The 24,055-nt window shown below is 47.7% G+C and overlaps 1 protein-coding gene across 1 annotated transcript in view; it reads right to left on the bottom strand.

Annotated features, from left to right (window-relative positions):
* The window catches only part of PROX2 (prospero homeobox 2), a 36,005-nt gene that overhangs the window by 3,864 nt on the left and 8,086 nt on the right, over positions 1-24,055 (bottom strand). Inside the window, exons 3-6 of the mRNA XM_038765581.1 lie at positions 18,167-18,172; positions 16,615-17,886; positions 4,129-4,230; positions 612-806 (exon numbers count right to left, since the gene is read on the bottom strand). Coding sequence (XP_038621509.1) covers positions 612-806; positions 4,129-4,230; positions 16,615-17,886; positions 18,167-18,172 — 1,575 coding nt within the window. The remainder of the gene's footprint in view (positions 1-611; positions 807-4,128; positions 4,231-16,614; positions 17,887-18,166; positions 18,173-24,055) is intronic.

The following is a 24,055-nucleotide window of genomic DNA, read 5'->3' as shown; positions in this document are numbered from 1 at the left end:
ATATAGACGGTCCCTACCCAACGGTGGGCTCACAGTCTAAAAGGGGGAGACAGAGAACAAAACCAAACATACTAACAGAATAAAATAAATAGAATAGATGTGTACAAGCAAAATAAATAAATAAATAGAGTAATAAATATGTACAAACATATATACTGTGAGTCCTATGTGGGACGGGGACTGTGTCCAAACTGATTATCTTGTGTCTACCCCAGCGCTTAGGACAGTGTCTGGCACATAGGAAGCTCTCAACAAATACCACCCATTAGTAGCGTGGCTTAGTGGAAAGACCCCGGGCTTGGGAGTCGGAGGATGTGGGTTCTAATCCCGGCTCCGCCGCTTGTCCGCTGTGTGACCTTGGGCAAGCCGCTTAACTTCTCCGCGCCTCAGTTCCCTCATTTGTAAAATGGGGATGAAGACTGTGAGCCCCACGTGGGACAACCTGATTACTTTGTATCTACCCCCAGCGCTCAGCACATAGTAAGCGTTTAACAAACGCCGTAATTATTTTTTATTATCGTAACGGAGAAGGTAGTCTCTCCAAAATGTCTTCAACCGCCAAAATGGAGAGACGATCTTGCTCTTTGAGGGAACCGAGCAAGCAGCCTTACCTCAAAGTCATTCCCCTTGTTGTAGTGCGTGTTCAGGGAACGGAAAATCTCCGAATCCCGGGGGACGATCAGTGTCTTGGCGTTCGTCACTCCTTCCAAGACGGCTTGTCGGGCAAATTTTTCCATCTGGATGTAATAAAACTCTCGAAAGTTACTGAACCACTTGATGAGCTGAGAGGTGATGCAGCGGTTGAACTGTGAAGATGAAAGGCATCAAGCGGGACAGGGATTAAAATTCTCGGGAGGCCCTGACCGTCAGACGTTAGGAATCACGCTGGAAAGCTCTGAGTTAAAAAATAATGGGGTGATAAATTGATCCTAGAAAAGATAATGGGTGATTAACTGATCCTAGGAAAGTCCTTCCAGCTTTTATGAAAGACTGCTTCCTATTTTAAATGGCCACGGTGACATGTTTTCCAACATTTATTTAAAAGCGGAATCGATCACATTGTTCATTAGAAGAGATTATTTCCGGTGGTATTCTGCCCCTAGAGAGGTATCGCTCTGCGTTTGAAGACAGGTGCAAGATTCCCAGGATCAATGAATCACCCCATTATCCTTCCTACGATCAATTTATCACCCCATTATTTTAAACAGAGAGCTTTCAATCAATCAATCAATCAATCGTATTTATTGAGCACTTACTGTGTGCAGAGCACTGTACTAAGCGCTTGGGAAGTACAAGTTGGCAACATACAGAGACGGTCCCTACCCAACAGTGGGCTTACAGTCTAAAAGGGGGAGACAGAGAACAAAACCAAACATACTTGATAGCTCTGGTGTACATTCGTTCAGTCGTATTTATTGAGCGCTTACTGTGTTCAGAGCACTTTACTGAGCGCTTGGGAGAGGACAATATAACAATAATCAGACACATTCCTCACCCACGGTGAATTAGGGATGGTGTACAGTGGCTGCTAACTAAATCAGCCTGCAGACAGGTTAATTGGCTAAAGATCTTAGTAAGGATTGGATTTTTTTATGGTATTTAAGTGCTTATTATGTGCACTGTACTAAGCACCGTGGTGGAGACAGGCTACAGTCCACGTCCCACGTGGGGCTCACTGTCAATCAATCAATCAATCAATCAATCGTATTTATTGAGCGCTTACTATGTGCAGAGCACTGTACTTAGCGCTTGGGAAGTACAAATTGGCAACACGTAGAGACAGTCCCTACCCAACAGTGGGCTCACAGTCTAAAAGGGGGAGACAGAGAACAGAACCAAACATACCAACAAAATAAAATAAATAGGATAGAAATGTACAAGTAAAATAAATAAATAAATAAATAAACAGAGTAATAAATATGTACAACCATATATACATATATACAGGTGCTGTGGGGCAGGGAAGGAGGTAAGATGGGGGGATGGAGAGGGGGACGAGGGGGAGAGGAGGGAAGGGGCTCAGTCTGGGAAGGCCTCCTGGAGGAGGTGAGCTCTCAGCAGGGCCTACTCCCCATTTAATATAGGAGGTAACTCTTGGCCCGAGAGGGGAAGTGACTTGACCAAGGTCACATAGCAGACAAGTGGCGGAATCAGGATTAGAACACAGGTCATTCATTCATTCAATCGTATTTATTGAGCACTTACTGTGTGCAGAGCACTGTACTAAGCGCTTGGAAAGTACAATTTGGCAACGCATAAAGACGGTCCCTACCCAGCAACGGGCTCACAGTCTAGAAGCGCTTACTACAGTGCTCTACACACAGTAAGCGCTCAATAAATATGATTGATTGATTGATAGAAGGGGGAGAAAGACGGCAAAACAGAACAAGTAGACAGGTGTCATTACCATCAAAATAAATAGAATTATAGATATATACACAACATTGATAAAATAAATAGAGGTCCTTCTGATTCCCAAGCCCGTGCTCTGTCCACTAGGCCACACTGCTTGAAACCCAGGTAATAATAATAATCATTGTAGTTTTTGTTAAGCATTTACTATGTGCCAAATGCTGTACTAAGCACTGGGGTAGAAACAAGACTGTCACGTCCCGCCTGGGGCTCACGGTCTAAGAAGGAGGTATTGAACCCCCATTTTACAGATGAGGTAAGTGAGGCTCAGAGACGTGAAGTGACTTGCCCCAAGGTCACACAGCAGACAGGAGCCGGGATTAGAACCCAGGTCCTTCTGACGCCCAAGCCTATGGTCTGTCTATAGGCCGCACTGGTCGAAAGCCAGGTACGATTTTTACGGAGATCCCAATCAATCAATCAATCGTATTTATTGAGCGCTTACTGTGTGCAGAGCACTGTACTAAGCACTTGGGAAGTACAAGTTGGCAACATATATATCCCACGTCTTCGACTCCTGTTAGCCCTATTGGGACAGGGACTGTGTCCAATCTAACTTGTATCCACCCCAGTGCTTAGAACAGTGCTTGGCACATATTAAGCGCTTAACAAGTATTCATTCAATCGTATTTATTGATCATTCATTCAATCGTATTTATTGAGCGCTTACTGTGTGCAGAGCACTGGACTAAGCGCTTGGGAAGTACAAGTTGGCAACATGTAACACTTACTGTGTGCAGAGCACTGTGCAAAGCGCTTGGGAAGTAGAAATCGGCAACATATAGAGACGGTCCCTACCCAACAATGGGCTCGCAGTCAAGAAGGGGGAGACAGACGGCAAAACAAAACAGACAGCTGTCAATACCAGTACTGTTTTATTATTATTATTATTATTATTATTATCTGCCCTTTTAGTCCCATAGCACTCAAGTACAGATCTCTAATTTATTTATATTAATGTCTGTCTCCCCTCCTCTAATAATAATAATGACAATGATAGCATTTATTAAGTGCTTACTATTCATTCATTCATTCTTTCAATCGTATTTATTGAGCACTTACTGTGTGCAGAGCACTGGACTAAGCGCTTGGGAAGTACAAATTGGCAACATATAGAGACGGTCCCTTACCCAGCTAGTGCTGGGGGGGGAATACAAGGTAATCAGATTGTCCCCCGTGGGGCTCCCAGTCTTCATCCCCATTTTGCAGATGAGGTAACCGAGGCCCAGAGAAGTGAAGTGACTTGCCCAAAGTCACGCAGCTGACAATTGACGGAGCGGGGATGTGAACCCATGACCTCCGACTCCAAATCCCGGGCTCTTTCCGCGGAGCCCTGCTGCTTCTCTAGACTGTAAGCCCACTGGGGTTAGGGAATGCGTCTGTTTATCGTTCTGTCGTACCCTCCCAAGCGTTTAGTACAGTGCTCTGCACATAGGAAGCGCTCAATAAATACGATTGACTGCTACGACTACCAAACCAAGGCCCAGGAAGGCTGCAGTTTTCCATCTAGCCATGGACGGGAACTCGGACCGTCCAGTCGGTAGATCGTTTTAATTGAGCGCTCGCTACGTGCCGAGCAGTGTACTAAGCGCTCGGGAGAGGACACTACCACAGTAAACAGACACATCCCCTGCCCACGACGGGCTTATTCCGTTTCCACCGGTCCGCTGAGCTGGCACTTCCGTGGCGGCGGAGGAGAGGAGAGATGAATTTTACCTGGACATCAGGGAAATAGGTTTTTAGGATGTTGGAGTTGGGGTAGCGAGTAAAGAAAAACATCAGCTTGGCTTTCTTCAGGTGGCCGGGGGTCAGACCGTCCTATATTTACAAGGTCAAGGAAAAAAAGAGAAAAAAAGAGAAGCAGTGAGGTTCAGTGGCCAGAGCCCAAGCTCGGGAGTCAAAGGACGCGGGTTCTAAACCTGCCACCGCCACTGGGTGACCTTGGGCAAGTCGCTTCACTTCTCTGGGCCTCAGGATTAAGACTGAGCCCCGTGTGGGACAATCCGATTACCTTGTGCCGACCCCAGCGCTTAGAACAGAGCTCGGCACATAATAATAATAATAATAATGATGGTGGCACTTATTAAGCGCTTACTATGTGCCAAGCACTGTTCTAAGAGCTGGGGAGGTTACGAGGTGATCGGGTTGTCCCACGGGGGGCTCACAGCCTTCTTCATCCCCGTTTTCCAGATGAGGTCACTGAGGCACAGAGAATCAATCAATCAATCGTACTTATTGAGCGCTTACTGTGTGCAGAGCACTGTACTAAGCGCTTGGGAAGTACAAGTTGGCAGCATAGAAGCAGAGAAGTGACTTGCCCAAGGTCACATAGCTGACAATTGGTGGAGCCGGGATTTGAACCCGTGACCTCTGACTCCAAAGCCTGTTCTCTTTGCACTGAGCCACGCTGCTTCTCCTTTGTAAATGCTTAACAGATTCCATTGTTATCCTAATACTGAAATGTCGAGGTTACCCTTGTCCTGTCTTCAACAGTCTTTTAGACTGTGAGCCCACTGTTGGGGAGGGACCGTCTCTATATGTTGCCAACTTGGACTTCCCAAGCGCTTAGTACAGTGCTCTGCACACAGTAAGCGCTCAATAAATACGATCGATTGATTGATTGATTCAACTGCCCTTGTTTGGACTGAATTTCTACCTAATGCTCTAGTGCAAGCATTTCCACTTTACCATTCGCATCTCCCCAATATGGTTTCAGGAGTTTCTAAAAGAAGTGATTAGACTATCCTTGATGTATCTAATTGTCCATTACATAATAATAATAATGATGATGATAACAATAGTGGTTGCCAGCTTGTGCTTCCCAGGCGCTTGGTGCAGTGCTCTGCACACAGTAAGCGCTCAATAGATACGATTGAATGAATGAATGAATGAATGAATGGTGAAGAAGGAGGCAAGCTACCTTTCGTACATCCTCTGGCTCCTGTCTACATCATTCACCCCCTCTGCCTTTTCTTTTCTTCATTCCTTGTAATAATAATAATAATAATAATAATAATAATAATAATAATTATAATAGTGGTGTTTGAGTGCCAACTCTGTGTCAGGCACTGTAATTCACCTGTCAACTTGTTTCGTTTTGTTGTCTGTCCCCCCCTTCTAGGCTGTGAGCCCATTGTTGGGTAGGGACTGTCTCTGTATGTTGCCGATTTGTACTTCCCAAGCGCTTAGTACAGTGCTCTGCACACAGTGGGCGCTCAGTAAATATGATTGAATGAATGAATGCAAGCACTTAGTACAGTGCCCTTTTAGACTGTGAGCCCACTGTTGGGTAGGGACTGTCTCTATACGTTGCCAACTTGTACTTCCCAAGCGCTTAGTACAGTGTTCTGCACACAGTAAGCGCTCAATAAATATGATTGATGATGATGATGATGATGCTCTGCACACAGTTTGTGCTCAATAAATACGATTGAATAATAATAATAATAATGATGGCATTTGTTAAGCGCTTACTGTGTGCAAACCCTCTAGACTGAAAGCCAGAGAAGCAGCATGGCCTAGTTGCGAGGGCCCGGGCTTGGGAATCAGAAGTCGTGGGTTCTAATCCCGGCTCCGCCACTTGTCAGCTGTGTGACTTTGGGCAAGTCACTTCACTTCTCTGGGCCTCAGTTCCCTCATCCGGAAAATGGGGATTTAAACTGTGAGCCCCACGGGGGACAACCTCGATTACCCTTTATCTACCCCAGCGCTTAGAATTGGCACATGGTAAGCGCTTAACAAATGCCATCATCATCATTATTATTATTATTCACCGGAGTCTGAAAATCCCAGGCTGGGGAAACCCATTTTCCCTTAAATACCTGCCTGGATTTCAGCGACAATTTAGCGACAAAGGAATCATTAAAATTTTGAAGCGTAAAAATTAGAGGCTACAAATTGTGCCATGCCAGACATAGCCTTCTTCTTCTATTTTTTTTTTTTTTTTTGGTATTTTTTAAGTACTTTGTGCCAATCAATCACTTTCATTCATTCAATTGTATTAAGCGCTTACTGTGTGCAGAGCACTGTACTAAGGGCTTGGGAAAGTACAATACAACAATAAACAGTGACAACCCCTGCCCGCAACATTTACTGAGTGCTTACTTTGTGCAGAACACTGTACCAACTCCGTTATAAGCTTTTAGTAGACATGTTCCCCGGCCGCAGCACTGTACTAAGCGCTGGAATAGATACAAGCTAATCAAGTTATGTTGCTCTTGGGTGAATCTGTATTGGACTCAGTCCTAAAGCTGATTCATTCACTCTTTCAGTCGTATTTATTGAGCACTTACTGTGTTCAGAGCACTGTACTAAGCGCTTGGGAGAGTAAAATGCAACAGAGATGGTAGATGGGTTCCCTGCCCACGAGGAGCTAGAGGGATAAGTTCCTTCTGCTATCTGGTCATGAGTTCTAATCCTGGCTCCTCCACTTATCGGCTTTGGGCGAGCCACTTCACTTCTCTGGGCCTCAGTTCCCTCATCTGTAAAATGGGGATTAAGTCCGTGAGCCCCACGTGGGGCAACCTGATTACCTCGCATCTACCCCAGCGCTTGGAACAGTGCTTGGCACATAGTAAGAGCTTAACAAATACCATCATTATTATTATTATTATCACCTAGCTTGGCATTTCCATGCTCTCCACTGGCTAGGCTCCCAGCTGCAAACGGGGCCTAGGAATATAACTCTTTTATATTGTACCTTCCCAAGTGCTTAGTACAGTGCTCTTTGCACACAGTAAGTGCTCCATATATACCACTGATTGATTGACTGATAGGTTGGAACATTGGGAATATAACTCTTTTATATTGTACCTTCCCAAGTGCTTAGTACAGTGCTCTTTGCACACAGTAAGTGCTCAATATATACCACTGATTGATTGACTGATAGGTTGGAACATTGGGAATATAACTCTTTTATATTGTACCTTCCCAAGCGCTTAGTACAGTGCTCTGCACACAGTAAGCGCTCAATAAATACGATTGATTGATTGATTGATTAGCGGGGATGAGTTCAAAGTGCCTTAGAGGAACTGGAAAACATCTTGAAACAATAACGATAATAATGGTATTTGTTAAGTGCTTCCTCTAAGTCAGGCACTATACTAAGCGCTGGGATAGATACAAGATAATCCGGTTGGACACAATCCCAGTCCCACGTGGGGCTCACAGTCTCAATCCCCATTTTCCAGACGAGGTAACTGAGGCCCACAGAAGTGAAGGGACTTGCCCAAGTTCTCACAGCAGACAAGCGGCGGAGCCGGGATTAGATTCCCAGGCCCGGGCTCTAATCGCAAGGCCGCTCTCCTTCTCCCCATCACCTCCAACCTAATTGAATTGTACTTTCCAAGTGCTTAGTACAGTGCCGTGCACACAGTAAGCGCTCAATAAATCCGATTGAATGAATGAAATGGCTCCTTAGGGTGGTGATGATGGTAATTCGTTAAGCGCTCACTATGCGTCAAGCACTGTTCCAAGCATAGGGGTAGCTACAAAGTTGGTCACGGTCCCTGTGTCACTTGGGGTTCACGGTCTGGAGGGCCAGAGAAGGGAAGTGACTTGTCCAAGGTCACACAGCAGACGAGTGGCAGAGCAGGGATTAGAACCCGTGAACTCCGACTCCCGAGCCCGGGCTCTTTCCACTGAGCCACGCTGGTTCTCGAGGGGAGGGGAGGGCCGCCTGATCTCCATAGTGTTGGAACTATACTACTGATTGATTGATTGATTCATTCAATCGTATTTATTGAGCGCTTACTGTGTGCAGAACACTGTAATAAGCGCTTGGGAAGTACAAGTCGGCAGCATATAGAGACGGTCCCTGCCCAACAACGGGCTCACAGTCTAGAAGACAATTGATGCCCGTCTTCTTGTTTGGTTTTGTTGTCCGTCTCCCCCTTCTAGACTGTGAGCCCGCTGTTGGGGAGGGAATTGTCCCCATTTGCCGCCGAATTGTACTTCCCAAGCGCTTAGTACAGTGCTCTGCACACAGTAAGCGCTCCATAAGTACGACCGAGTGAAGGAGTGAAAGGAACTAGCTTGTCCTGGAGGCCGAGTTGCCAGAGGCCGCTAGGCCCCGTTTTCTGGGGAACGAGGGAGGAAGATGAGCCCAGGTAGGTTGGAATGGGTGAAAGAGGGAGGGAATGGGAATGGGAATGGGAATGAATGAAGCTGACCCCCTCCGCTGTTTGGAACGAGGCCAGGACTTGGGGTCCCCGGCCTTCGGGAAGACCCCCGACTGGGTCTCCGCTAATAGTTTTCTACCCCTCTCCCGCACCCCAAACTCTACTCCCTCCTCCCCTCTCTAAATGTCCAGCAGCGGAAAAAAAAGGGGAAAAAAATCATCGGAACTTCTGGGGGGAGTGGGGGAAGCGGGAAGCCCAGCTTGGAATGCCCGACGGGACTCGGGAAAGTCGTCAGGAACAGGGAAGAGGAGTCCGGGAGGAATTTGCAGCCGATGCCGAGTCGGATTTAGGTCAGGAACGGAACCAAACTAATTGCATGTGAGTCCATGGGAGACCATATCTCACGATACAGACGCTCATGCTATTTGCTCATTCATTCAATTCTACTTATTCATTCCATCGTATTTATTGAGCACTTACCGTGTGCAGAGCACTGTACTAAGCACTTGGGAAGTACAAGTTGGCAACATATAGAGACGGTCCCTACCCAACAGTGGGCTCACAGTCTAGAAGCATTTATTGAGCATTTATTGGCAGCGTACGCTATAACAATAAACAGACACTTCCCTGCCCACAGCAAGCCGAAGCAGTATGGTGTGATAGATAGAGCACGGGCCTGAGAGTTAGAAGGTCGTGGGTTCTAATCCCGGCTCTATTACCTGTCTGCTGGGTGACCTTGGACAAGTCACTTCACTTCTCTGGGCCTCTGTCACCTCATCTGTAAAATGGGGTTTGAGACTGCGAGCCTCCCGTGGGCCAACCTGATCACCTTGTAACCTCCCGGTGCTTAGAACGGTGCTCTGCACGTAGTAAGCGCTTAATAAATGCCATCGTTATTATTATTATCTGTAAAATGGGGTGAGCTTGGACAAGTCACTTCACTTCTCTGGGCCTCTGTCACCTCATCTGTAAAATGGGGATTGTGACTGCGAGCCTCCCGTGGGCCAACCTGATCACCTTGTAACCTCCCGGTGCTTAGAACGGTGCTTTGCACATAGTAAGCGCTTAATAAATGCCATCGTTATTATTATTATCTGTAAAATGGGGTGACCTTGGACAAGTCACTTCACTTCTCTGGGCCTCTGTCACCTCATCTGTAAAATGGGGATTGAGACTGCGAGCCTCCCGTGGGCCAACCTGATCACCTTGTAACCTCCCCAGCGCTTGGAACGGTGCTTTGCACGTAGTAAGCGCTTAATAAATGCCATCATTATTATTATCATCTGTAAAATGGGGTGACCTTGGACAAGTCACTTCACTTCTCTGGGCCTCTGTCACCTCATCTGTAAAATGGGGATTGAGACTGTGAGCATCCAGTGGGCCAACCTGATCACCTTGTAACCTCCCGGTGCTTAGAACGGTGCTTTGCGCATAGTAAGCGCTTAATAAATGCCATCATTATTATTATTATCTGTAAAATGGGGTGACCTTGGACAAGTCACTTCACTTCTCTGGGCCTCTGTCACCTCATCTGTAAAATGGGGATTGAGACTGTGAGCCCTCCGTGGGCCAACCTGATTACCTTGTAACCTCCCGGTGCTTAGAACGGTGCTCTGCACATAGTAAGCGCTTAATAAATGCCATCGTTATTATTATTATCTGTAAAATGGGGTGACCTTGGACAAGTCACTTCACTTCTCTGGGCCTCTGTCACCTCATCTGTAAAATGGGGATTGAGACTGTGAGCCCTCCGTGGGCCAACCTGATTACCTTGTAACCTCCCGGTGCTTAGAACGGTGCTCTGCACATAGTAAGCGCTTAATAAATGCCATCGTTATTATTATCATCTGTAAAATGGGGTGACCTTGGACAAGTCACTTCACTTCTCTGGGCCTCTGTCACCTCATCTGTAAAATGGGGATTGAGACTGCGAGCCTCCCGTGGGCCAACCTGATCACCTTGTAACCTCCCGGTGCTTAGAACGGTGCTCTGCACATAGTAAGCGCTTAATAAATGCCATCGTTATTATTATTATCTGTAAAATGGGGTGACCTTGGACAAGTCACTTCACTTCTCTGGGCCTCTGTCACCTCATCTGTAAAATGGGGATTGAGACTGCGAGCCTCCCGTGGGCCAACCTGATCACCTTGTAACCTCCCGGTGCTTAGAACGGTGCTCTGCACATAGTAAGCGCTTAATAAATGCCATCATTATTATTATTATCTGTAAAATAGGGATTGAAACTATGAGCCCCATGTGGGACAGGGACTGTGTCCAACCCGATTAACAGTGCTCAGAACAGTGCTTGGCACAGAGTAGGCGCTTAGCAAGTACCACAGTTACTACAGCAGCGTGGCTCAGTGGAAAGAGCCCGGGCTTTGGAGTCAGAGGTCATGGGTTCGAATCCCGACTCCGCCGCGTGTCAGCTGTGTGATCTTGGGCAAGCCACTTAACTTCTCTGGCCCTCAGTTACCTCATCTGTAAAATGGGGATGAAGACTGTGAGCCCCATGTGGGACGACCTGATCACCCTGTATCCTCCCCAGCGCTTAGAACAGTGCTTTTCACATAGTAAGCGCTTAACAAATGCCAGTTATTATTATTATTATTATTATTACAGCCGCATTTTTGAGGAACATAACTTGGTTGCGTTGTCAGGCCCTTCTCAGTGCGTTACGTAAAGGGAGGAGAGAAGGGACACGGAGAGCCAACGATATTCCATGTCAGGGGAAGTGGTTCGGGCTTCATCTCAACCCCGGAGGAAGGCGATCCCAGGACCCGCTGGGAATTGGGGACGTGTCCGGCCTGAGTCGACACAACTGTTGCGAACTGCAGGCGGCCGGGGCGTCGGAAAGGACCTGGGTTCTAATCCCGGCTCCGCCACGTGTCTGTTGTGTGACCTTAGGTAAGTCACTTCACCCCTCCGGGCCTCAATTACCTCGTCTGTCAAACGGGAAGAGTGTGAGCCCCATACCTGTATATATGTTTGTACAGATTTATTACTCTATTTATTTTACTTGTACATATCTATTCTATTTTATTTTGTTAGTATGTTTGGTTTTGTTCTCTGTCTCCCCCCTTTTAGACTGTGAGCCCACTGTTGGGTAGGGACTGTCTCAATATGTTGCCAATTTGTACTTCCCAAGCGCTTAGTACAGTGCTCTGCACATAGTAAGCGCTCAGTAAATACGATTGATGATATGGGCCAGGGACTGTGTCCAATCCGATTGACTTGTAGTCATTCATTCGTATTGATTGAGTGCTTACTGTGCGCAGAGCACTGTACTAAGCGCTTGAGTACAATACAACAATAAACAGACACTTTCCCTGCCCACAACGAGCTTACAGTCTAGAGGGCAGGAGCTCTACCTCAGCGATTAGAAGAGTGCTTGGCACGTGATAAGGGCTTTAAAAGTACCATTAATCAATCAATCGTATTGATTGAGCGCTTACTGTGTGCGGAGCACTGTGCTAAGCGCTTGGGAAGTACACGTTGGCAGCATATAGAGACAGTCCCTACCCAACAGTGGGCTCACAGTCTAAAGTAATAATAATGATAATATGTTTGCATATCTGGGGAGGGTTTACGATTCCTCTGGAAGAATTCACTCACCGATAATTGAGAAGCAACTGCCGTGTCACATTCTCATTGAGAAGCAGCGTGGCTCGGTGGAAAGAGCCCGGGCTTAGGAGTCAGAGGTCATGGGTTCAAATCCCTGCTCCGCCCATTGTCAGCTGTGTGACTTTGGGCAAGTCACTTCACTTCTCTGGGCCTTGGTTCCCTCATCTGTCAAATGGGGATTAAGACTGTGAGCCCCATGTGGGACAACCTGATCACCTTGTATCCTCCCCAGCGCTTAGAATAGTGCTTGGCACATAGTAAGCGCTTAACAAATGCCATTATTATTATTATTATTCTCTGGGCCGCAGTTACCTCATCTGTAAAGTGGGGATTAAGACTGTGAGCCCCCCGTGGGACAACCTGATCACCTTGTAACCTCCTCAGCGCTTAGAACAGTGCTTTGCACGTAGTAAGTGCTTAACAAATGCTATTATTATTATTATTATTCTCTGGGCCTCAGTTACCTCATCTGTAAAGTGGGGATTAAGACTGTGAGCCCCCCGTGGGGCAACCTGATCACCTTGTAACCTCCCCAGCGCTTAGAACAGTGCTTTGCACGTAGTAAGTGCTTAACAAATGCTATTATTATTATTATTATTATTATTATTATTCTCTGGGCCTCAGTTACCTCATCTGTAAAGTGGGGATTAAGACTGTGAGCCCCCCGTGGGGCAACCTGATCACCTTGTAACCTCCCCAGCGCTTAGAACAGTGCTTTGCACGTAGTAAGTGCTTAACAAATGCCATTATTATTATTATTATTCTCTGGGCCTCAGTTACCTCATCTGTAAAGTGGGGATTAAGACTGTGAGCCCCCCGTGGGACAACCTGATCGCCTTGTAACCTCCCCAGCACTTTGCACTGTGATGCCAATTTGTACTTCCCAAGCGCTTAGTACAGTGCTCTGCACATAGTAAGCGCTCAATAAATACGATTGATTGATTGATTGATTGATTTGCACGTAGTAAGTGCTTAATAAATGCCATTATCATTATTATTATTCTCCTCAGGTCACAGAGGAAGGGCAGTGAGCTGTCTGGGGTGGAGGAGAGTGGTTCCTCTCTGGTTTCTGAGTGTCGATGACTTCAAGGGAATCGTTTTCCCGGAGAAATTTCCCCCACGTGCCGTCAGCCGGGTCCGTCCTAGATTTATGGGTCGAGGTTGCGGACGGAGGAGGATGACTGGGTCTCTCCCTCTTACGGTCCGTCACTTCCAGGCAGCGGAAGATACGTGAGCGGACGCAGCCGGGAAGATTTTATAAGGAGGAAATCATAAAGCTGTCACAAACCCGGTGACCAGATTTCCTACCAACCAGGCCTGGCCTCGGGACAAGTAGGGTGACAAGTAGGCTACGGCTTCGCTCAGACCTTTCTAATTATCACTCCCAAATTGGCAAGTCTGTGGGACAACCTGATCAGTGCTTGGCACATAGTAAGTGCTTAACAAATACCATCATCATCATCATCATAATTATTATTACTATTAAGCACCCTCGTGCGGAGATGAAAATGTTTGACACAGCTCTCTGGAAAGAGATAATGGTGGGATCACTAATTAGTAGAGAAGCAGTGTGGCCTAGTGGAGAGAGCATGGGCATGGGAGGACCTGGGTTCTAATCCCCGCTCTACCAATTGCTTGCTGAGTGAGCTTGGGCAAGTCACAGCACCTGTATATATGGATATATGTTTGTACGTATTTATTACTCTATTTTACTTGTACCTATCTATTCTATTTATTTTATTTTGTTAGTATGTTTGGTTTCGTTCTCCGTCTCCCCCTTTTAGACTGTGAGCCCACTGTTGGGTAGGGACTGTCTCTAGATGTTGCCAACTTGGACTTCCCAAGCGCTTAGTCCAGTGCTCTGCACACAGTAAGCGCTCAATAAGTATCCTCGTGCAGAGATGAAAATGTTTGACACAGCTCTCCGGAAAGAGATAATGGTGGGATCACTAATTAGTAGAGAAGCAGTGTGGCCTAGTGGAGAGAGCATGGGCATGGGAGGATCTGGGTTCTAATCCCCGCTCTACCAATTGCTTGCTGAGTGAGCTTGGGCAAGTCACAGCACCTGTATATACGTATATATGTTTGTACGTATTTATTACTCTATTTATTTTACTTGGACATATCTATTCTATTTATTTTATTTTGTTAGTATGTTTGGTTTCGTTCTCCGTTCCCCCCTTTTAGACTGTGAGCCCACTGTTGGGTAGGGACCGTCTCTAGATGTTGCCAACTTGGACTTCCCAAGCGCTTAGTCCAGTGCTCTGCACACAGTAAGCGCTCAATAAATACGATTGATGATGATGATGATGATGCAAGGCAACCAGATTGAACCGCTTAGTACAGAGTTGTCTGTGTACAGTCGGATGAGTCGGTTGCCAGATTAACCTCTTGGATGCGGATGTGAGAAGCGGCAGGGACCATTGGAAAGAAGAGCGGAAAGTAAGATGTGATCTAATCCCAACTTCTCTCTCTCTCTCTCTCATCGTCCATCTCCCTTTTGGGGGTCAATTCTGCGCCTCGGTTTCCCTGTTTAGTAGAAGGAAACGATCATACGAAATGGCGATTGATACCTCATATGGTAATAATAATAATAATAATAATAATGTGTACGACCTCATGTGGTAATAATAATAATAATAATAATGGCATTTGTTAAGCGCTTACTATATGCAAAGCACTATTCTAAGCAGTGGGGGGGATACAAGGCGACCAGCTTGTCCCACGGAGGGCTCCCAGTCTTCCTCCCCATTTTACAGATGAGGGAACTGAGGCTCAGAGAAGTGAAGTGACTCCGCCCAAGATCACACAGCAGACACCTGGGGGAGGCGGGATTAGAACCCGTGACCTCTGACTCCCAAGCCCGGGCTCTTTCCACCGAGCCGCGCTGCTTCTGGTGATGGCGAACGAGATAGAAATCTTTTTGTGGTATCGGTTGAGTGCTTACTATGTGCTAAGCACTGGGGTAGATACAGGGCCATCAGATCAGACACGATCCCTTTCCCGCATGGCAGTAATGGATAGAGCCCAGGCCTGGGAAGGTCATGGGTTCTAATCCTGCCACTCAGCTGCTGTGTGGCCTTGAGCGAGTCACTTGACTTTTCTGTGACTCAGTTACCTCATCTGTACAATGGGGATTAAGACCGTGAGCCTTCTGTGGAGCGGGGACTATGTCCAATCTGATTTGCCTGTAGCCACCCCAGCATCACACAATAATTTAGAGCTGGCTAAATGATCAGAATTGTGGTATTTGCCGAGGGCTTTCTAGGTGCCAAGCCCTGTCCCGGCTCTGCCAATTGTCAGCTGGGTGACTTTGGGCAAGTCGCTTAGCTTCTCTGTGCCTCAGTGACCTCATCTGTAAAATGGGGATGAAGACTGTGAGCCCCCCGTGGGACAACCTGATCACCTTGTAACCTCCCCAGCGCTTAGAACAGTGCTTTGCACATAGTAAGAGCTTAATAAATGCCATCATTATCATTATTATTATTATAGTAAGCGCTTAATAAATGCCATTATTATTATTATCATTATTATTATTATTATTATTATTACTGTGCTGAGCTCTGGGGTAGAGACAAGATAATCAGGTCCCACGTGCGGCTCGCAGGCTAAGCAGAAGAAAGAACAGTTATCCCCATTTTGCAGATGAAGGAACTAGGGACCAGAGAAGTGACTCACCCAAAGTCACACTGAAGGTACACGGTACAGCAGGATTAGAACCCAAGACCCCTGGCTGCCAGGCCCTTGCTCTTTCCACAAGGGCACTCTACTTCTCTGGCTAAATGTGTGCTACAGATTCCCCTCTTCTTGCATCTCTTTTCAGGCAGTTTCCCAATCAATCAATCAATCAATCGTATTTATTGAGCGCTTACTGTGTGCACAGCACTGTACTAAGCGCTTGGGAAGTCCAAGTTGGCAACATATAGAGACAGTCCCTACCCAGCAGTGGGCTCACAGTCTAGAAGAGTAATTATTCCCAGAGTAATAATAGTAACTGTGGCATCTGTGGGACAACCTGATCGCCTTGTATCCTCCCCGGTGCTTAGAACAGTGCTTTGCACATAGTAAGCGCTTAACAAATGCCATCATTATTATTGTCTGTTGAGCGCTTACTATGTGCCAGCCACTGTAGTGAGCACTGTGGTGGGTACAAGCAAATGGGGTTTGACACAGCCCCTGTCCCTCATGGGGCTCGCAGAATCAATCCCCATTTTCCAGATCAATCAATCAATCAATCGTATTTCTTGAGCGCTTGGGAAGTCCAAGTTGGCAACATCTAGAGACAGTCCCTACCCAACAGTGGGCTCACAGTCTAAAAGGGGGAGACAGAGATGAGGCCCAGAGAAGTAGGCCACCCAACAGACAAGTGGCGGAGCCGGGATTAGAACCCATGACCCCAGGCCCGGGTTCGAGCCGCTGCGCCACGTTCCTCGTTCCAGCCTCGAGAACCAGGAAAGGATACGTGAACTGAAGAGAAAGGCGTTGGATCGGCGACACCGAACTCCACCTTCACCGGGGGCAGACGCCCCATCCGAGTGGGGGCAAAGGATGCGGGGTGTTGGCGTCGACCCCCGGCCGACGAGGGCGGCGGACCGGCCCCCCAAGGCCGGTCCGGAGACCCTGGCGATGGGCCGTCGGGCGAGGAAGAGATCTGAGGAGGGCCGAGGTGTCGGTGGCTGTTTTGGCCGGATCCTAGCGGCCGGCAGAACACGTGGTCCCCCCGCCTGGGGGACGTCCTCGCCGAGGGACCGTCCTGGCGGGGTCCGGGGACGCCGAGCGGGGGCTCGAGGCCACGACAGGGCTGGTGCGGCCCCAGCGACCAGGCCCCCGTTTGGACCTGACTCCCGCTCCGGTCGGCCAGCTCAGGGTGGCATCCGCAGGGCCCCGCAGCGGCCCAAGACGCGCTCCTGCTTCCCTGCTCGGAATTCCAGAAGCCCCCACCCCACCGAGGGAAGCGGCTGGGCCGCCCGGAGAGCTTGCCCAACGCCGAGTCCACGGCCCGGGACACGGCCCCGGTCAGTTCCTTCTTGAGCGTCTCCGAAAAGCTCCTCCCTTCAGGAGGCAGAAAACGGTGATCCCTAAATTGGCCTTCCTCTTCTGAGACCTGGGGCTTCTCAGGTTCGGAGGGGCCCGTCCAGGGAAGGCCGTGGCTCTGGTTCCCGCCCGGCAACCTCACGCGGCGCGGTTGGTGGTTTCCAGGCCTCACCTTCACGGGATCCCTGTCCTTTTCAGTGGCTTGCGGGCTTGGGATTGGGAAGAATCTCTCCTGGAGCTGTTTCAACTGCTCCTGCAAAACCCGAAGCTGTTCTCTCAACTGGCGGCTTTCCTCCTCCTTAGCATCCCGTCCGTCTCCCGCCCACTGGGCTCCGTCGGGATCTCGCTGCCGAGGCTGCTTCCGTTTCCTCTTGTTCTCCTCGGCTTTCTCCGGTCGGAGTAGGATTAGGCCGCCTCTGTCCCCCGGGAAGCTCTCCGGCCCGGGGCCGGTGGGGAAGCCCGTGCCTCGTATGGTGGTTCCCACCCTAGCCCGCTTCGCTCCAGCAGGCTCGTCGGAGAACCAGTCGGAGTCTCCGAAGCAAGGGCCGGGAGGCGGTGATCCAGGTCCGTTTCCCCCCAGGGATGCACCGCTTCCAACGTCCTCCGTGGAATCTTCGGTGCGGAATTGCGGCGGACGGTTCGGGGAAGGTAGAAATAGGTGGGAATCCACCACGTGGCTCCCGAAGGCCTTATTCAGCAGCTGGGATATCACAGCCACACTGGAATAGGGAACCGGCGAGCCTTCCCTGTCATTTCTTGGGAAAAGGGAATCTTCCTTCTCCTCTCCCAGGTATCCCAAACTTGAGATATCACCGTCCCGCGCAGAGACGTTCCGGCTCATGGTCTTTTTCTTCCCTGAAGTTAGAAAGGAGAGAGATGGAAGAGGAGGTTTGGGGAAGTGATGTAAGATCTTTGATGTCGGTAATTTAAGAAGGGCCTAGATTGGCCTTTTTTTTTTTCTGTCCTTGAGGCACAGATACCTGAGACTGGGGAGAGAGAGGGGCAGAGCAAGAGAAAGAGAGAGCGAGAGAAGAAAAGAGAACATCACCTAATTAATGATCGTAATGGCGATAATCATTCATTCATTCATTCAGTTGTATTTACTGAGCGCTTACTGTGTGCTGAGCACTGTACTAAGCGCTTGGGAAAGAACAACAGCAATAAACAGTGACATTCCCTGCCCACGACGAGCTTACAGTCTAGAGTGGGGGGAGACAGGCATCAATACAAATCATCATCATCATCAATCGTATTTATTGAGCGCTTACTATGTGCAGAGCACTGTACTAAGCGCTTGGGAAGTACAGATTGGCAACATATAGAGACAGTCCCTACCCAACAGTGGGCTCACAGACTAAAAGGGGGAGACAGAGAACAAATACAATTACAGATATGACGGTGGGTATTTATTAAATACCTTGTGCTAAGTGCTTTCTCCTACTCAGACTGTGAGCCACGCAGGATAATTAATTTGTATCTACCCCGGGACTTAGAACTGTTTTTGACACATAGTAAGCAATTAACAAATACCATAAAAAAGTGCTCAGGTAGCCACAAGGCTATAATGATGATGATGATGATGGTATTTGTCAAGCGCTTACTACATGCCAAGCACTATTCTAAGCGCTGGGGTAGATACAAGGTAATCAGGGTGTCCCACGTGGGGCTCACGGTCTTAATCCCCCTTTTACAGATGAGGTAACTGAGGCACAGAGAATAATAATAATAATAATAATAATGGCATTTATTAAACGCTTACTATGTGCAAAGCACTGTTCTAAGCGCTGGGGAGTTTACAAGGTGATCGGGTTGTCCCACATGGGGCTCACAGTCTTAAACCCCATTTTCCAGATGAGGGGACCGAGGCCCAGAGAAGTGAAGCGACTTGCCTAACGTCACACAGCTGACAAGTGGAGGAACCGGGATTTGAACCGATGACCTCCGACTCCAGAGCCCGGGCTCTTTCCACTGAGCCACGTTGCCTCTACTGCACCAAGTGCTGGGGGAGACACAAGCTAATCAGGCTGGACACACTGGGGGCTCACAGTCTTAATCCCCATTTTACAGGTGAGGGAACTGAGCCCCAGAGAAGTTTTAAGTGACTTGCCCACAGTCACCCAGCGGACAAGTGGAAGAGGTGGGATTAGAACCCAGCTCTTTCGGAGTCCCAGGCAAAGAGAGTCATTCATTCGATCATATTTATGGAGAGCTTACTGTGTGCAGAGCACTGTACCAAGCACTCGGGAAGTACAATTCAGCAACAAATGGGGACAATCCCTGCCCACGACGGGCTCACGGGCTAGAAGGGAGGAGACGGACAGCAAAACACCGCGGCTCAATGGAAAGAGCCCGGGCTCTGGAGTCAGAAGTGATGGGTTCAAATCCCGGCTCCGCTACTTGTCAGCTGTGTGACTTTGGGCAAGTTACTTCGCTTCTCTGGGCCTCAGTTACCTCATCTGCAAAATGGGGACTAAGACTGTGAGCCCCACGTGGATCAACCTGATCACCTTGTCACCTCCCCAGCGCTTAGAACAGCGCTTTGCACAAAGTAAGCGCTTAATAAATGCCATTATCATTTTCATTTTTCTAGACTGTGGGCCCGCTGCTTGGTAGGGACCGTCTCTGCATGTTGCCAACTTGTACTTCCCAAGCGCTTAGTCCAGTGCTCTGCACACAGTAAGCGCTCAATAAATACGATTGAATGAATGAATGAATGAAAACAGGTAAACTGGCACTTGACTGGGGCCTAGGAGTTTATTGATGATGTTTTAAAAAGATGATACAAAAATAGAAGCCCCCCTAGGGTGTGTCGATACTCGGGGAACATTTAGTACCGTCAGAGAGAGTGAGCCCCGATTAAGAGATGAGACGGTCGACACCTATAGCGATCTGGACTCTGGAATTATTTTTAATCTGGTATGAAGTAAGCGCTTACTATAAACTTGTTGTGGGCAGAGAATGTGTCTGTTATATTGTCTGACTGACTGTTGTCATGTTGTACTCCACCAAGTTCTTAGTAGAGTGCTCTGCGTATAGTTAGCGCTCAATAAATATGATTCACTGCCTTATGATTGTTATGTGGCACTCCACCAAGTTCTTAGTAGAGTGCTCTGCGTATAGTGAGCGCTCAATAAATATGATTCACTGACTGATGATTGTTATATTGTGCCCTCCCAAGCGCTTCCTAGTGCTCTCTGCATACAGTAGGTGCTCAATAAATAGGACTCACTGACTGGCTATCGTTATATCGTACTCTCCCAAGCTCTTAGTACAGTGCTCTGCACACAGTAAGTGCTCAATAAATACAATTCACTGACTATTGTTATACTGTACTCTGCTGAGCGCTTAATACGGCGCTGTGCACACAGTAAGCGCTCAATAAATACGACTAACAGACTGACGTCTGGGGTCTGCTGAAGGGGCGGGGACCAGTCGGGGGTGGAGGGCATCCTCCAAAATGTGCATAATAAGATTAACCGGTACCAAAAAAAAAAAAAAGAAGCGAAGTGTCTTACCCAAAGTCACACAGCTGATAAGTGGCGGAGTCAGGATTAGAACCCACGGCCAAGCCCGGGCTCTAGCCACGAAGGCACGCTGTGATATTGGACACAGTCCCAGGCCCACCTGGGGCTCACAACCGGTCTTAGTCCCATTTTACAGAGGAGGAAACCGAGGCCCAGAGAGGTTAAGCGACTCGTCGGAGGACACAAAGCAGACCGGTGGTGGACTCTGCCTCTCGGCCTTTCGCTCTCTGACTTCTGTGGGCAGAGCGACTCTCTGAATCGCTTTGTTCGGGGGTCCAGCTGCATTTTATAAGGCCCGTCTTCCAACGGGAACCTCCTGAGGGCTAGAAGCGCCGGAGGAATCTGTTAAATTGGCTAGTTCATTCATTCATTCATTCAATTGTATTTATTGAGCGCTTACCGTGTGCAGAGCACGGTACTAAGCGCTTGGGAAGTTCAAGTTGGCAACACATAGAGACAGTCCCTACCCAACAATAGGCTCGCAGCCTAAAAAGGGGAGACAGACAACAAAACGAAACAGGTGGACAGGTGTCAGTTTGTCAGAACAAACCGAATTAAAGCTAGATGCGCATCATTAACACAATAAATAGGATAGTAAATATGTACAAGGAAAATAGAGTGATAAATCTGTACAAACGTTCATTCATTCGATCGTATTTATGGAGCGCTTACTGTGTGCAGAGCGCTGGACTAAGCGCTTGGGAAGTACAAGTTGGCAGCATATAGTTCTCCAAGACCGCATCGCCAATCGAGTCTGGCAGGGAGACAGCAGTGAAACCCCCTCCATCTTCTACCCTCTGCCTCTCATTGCCCTCATCCGGCCTCGGGGTGCTTCTTCTTCCCCCCACTGCCCATCCAGACGTTGATTAAAATCCCCACTGCTTTTCATTCATTCATTCAATCGTATTTATTGAGCGCTTACTGTGTGCAGAGCCTCAAGGATAGTCAAGGTTAGCCCTGTCCCAAAAGAGAAGAGCTGAGACTGAGCCACCTGAGCCAGACAGCCTCACAGCTTCGAGCAGTGAGTAATAATAATGATAATAATAATAATAATGGTATTTAAGCGCTTACTATGTGCAGAGCACTGTACTAAGCACCTGGGAAGTCCAAGTTGGTAACATATAAAGACACCCTCGGCTGGGCAGAATCTCCTCTCCCACCCCATCGTCAGGAGGTGACCAAATTAGAACCGGGGCGGCGCAGAATCTGGGCGGCGGAATTGCTAGGAGGTTATCAGTTGGATTGGACTTCCAATTTGTACTTCCCAAGCGCTTAGGACAGTGCTCTGCACACAGTAAGCGCTCAATAAATACGATTGATGATGATGATGATTGGAGAATTTGCCGACTACTGGGATGGCTGTCATAAGGAAAAAGATTCCTCCAGAGCTATTAGATTTAGCTCCTCGGGGGCAGAGTTGGGGAGGTGCAATTTCGTGACTCCAAAAAGCATCACAAAGCAGAAAGTGGGGACAGACCGCCTCCTTGGTAGAAGTCATCGCCCTATAATTATTTCTCAGGTTTGGCCGCCCTAGAAAAGAGCAAGTCTGGTATTAACAAAAAAATTGAAAATAAGGGAGAGAGTGGTTTTGGCAATAGGAGAGAAAAGTGAAAAACTCAAAAACCAACCAACGGATCCCTGTGGGTTGTTTTTTTTCAACAGCAGGATCTAAGGTGTAAGTGGTTTGTGGACAAAACCCCCCGCAAAACTGCAGGGGTAGAAAGCAGAGTAAATAAAATTTGTTGGAAAATGGGATGAGCCCCTGTGTTCTTGGTGCTGAAATGAAATCCTGGAAACCTTGCCTGTTCCAAAACACCTGTTGATGTGAATGGAGATTTTCATCCACATCTAAAAAGCAGGAAACACAACTTGTACTTCCCAAGCGCTTAGTACAGTGCTCTGCACGCAGTAAGTGCTCAATAAATACGATTGAATGAATGAATGAATTTCAGGAGTGAGAGAGAAAAAAAATTACTCCTGGATGTTGTTTCCATCCATTTGTATCTACATGCCGCAACCCCTTACATGGGTTTGTACGATAATAGCTCCTGAACTAATTTTCAGCCACAGGAGCCTAATTCCTTCTCATCAACCAACCGCCAAATAAGGCACTGTTTTTCACGGGTGGTAAAGAGAAGATCCAAACGGAACTGAGTTTTAAATGACTCTTGGACTCGTATGAATAACAACTGGCCTCATTTCTTCCCGGACGGGGATGAAGATATCGATCAATCAATCAATCAATCGTATTTATTGAGTGCTTACTGTGTGCAGAGCACTGTAAGCGCTCAATAAATACGATTGATTGATTGAGAGCGTGAAGCAGCGTGGCTCATGGAAAGAGCACGGACTTTGGAGTCAGAGGTCATGGGTTCAAATCCTGGCTCCCCCAATTGTCAGCTGGGCAAGTCACTTCACTTCTCTGGGCCTCAGGTCTCTCATCTGTAAAACGGGGATTAAGACTGTGAGCCCCACGTGGGACAACCTGATCACCTTGTGCGCTTAGAACAGTGCTTTGCACATAGTAAGCGCTTAACAAATACTATTATTATTATTATTATTATTATTATTATTATTATTATAACTCCTGAACTAATTTTCAGCTACAGGAGCCTAATTCCTTCTCATCAACCAACCGCCAAATAAGGCACTGTTTTTCACGGGCAGCAAAGAGAAGATCCAAACGGAACTGAGTTTTAAATGACTGTTGGACTCCTTTGAATAACAATTGGCCTCATTTCTGTCCGGGAGGGTGGGGATGAGGATATCAAAACACAAGTTGGGGGTGGTAGTAGGTAATAGGGTAATCTTGGTAATAGTATTAAAAAAGCAAATTGTCTTAATGCTGAAGAGAAGAACAAAGCCTGGAAATCTGAAACCCGCAAACCTGATTCATATGCTGGGATCCTCAAACCAGCGCAAAGAGAACGTAAACTGGCCTAGACTAAGGGTGATAATAATAATAATAATGATGGTATTTGTTAAGCGCTTAATATGTGCCAAGCACTCTTCTAGGTGATTAGGTTGTCCCTCGTGGGGCTCACAATCTCAATCCCCATTTTCCAGATGAGGTAACTGAGGCCCAGAGAAGTGAAGCGACTTGCCCGAAGTCACCCAGCTGACAGCTGGCGGAGCCTGGATTTGAACCCATGACCTCTGACTCCAAAGCCTGGGCCCTTTCCATGGAGCCACGCCGCTTCTCGTGATGAGACCTGCAGGAGAAGGAAGAATTTCTTGGGATTCAAAGAGAAGGAAGAATTTCTCGGGATTCAAGAGCCTCGTCTCCATGGGTATGTTGGACCCGTGCCGGAGTCATTGAGTGCTTACTGTGTGCAGAGCACTGCA

The sequence above is a fragment of the Tachyglossus aculeatus genome, chromosome 23 (genome assembly GCF_015852505.1).
Source record: "Tachyglossus aculeatus isolate mTacAcu1 chromosome 23, mTacAcu1.pri, whole genome shotgun sequence".
Taxonomy (NCBI): domain Eukaryota; kingdom Metazoa; phylum Chordata; class Mammalia; order Monotremata; family Tachyglossidae; genus Tachyglossus; species Tachyglossus aculeatus.
Note: the sequence above shows the minus strand (reverse complement) of the source record. Positions and strands in the feature narration are given on the sequence as shown.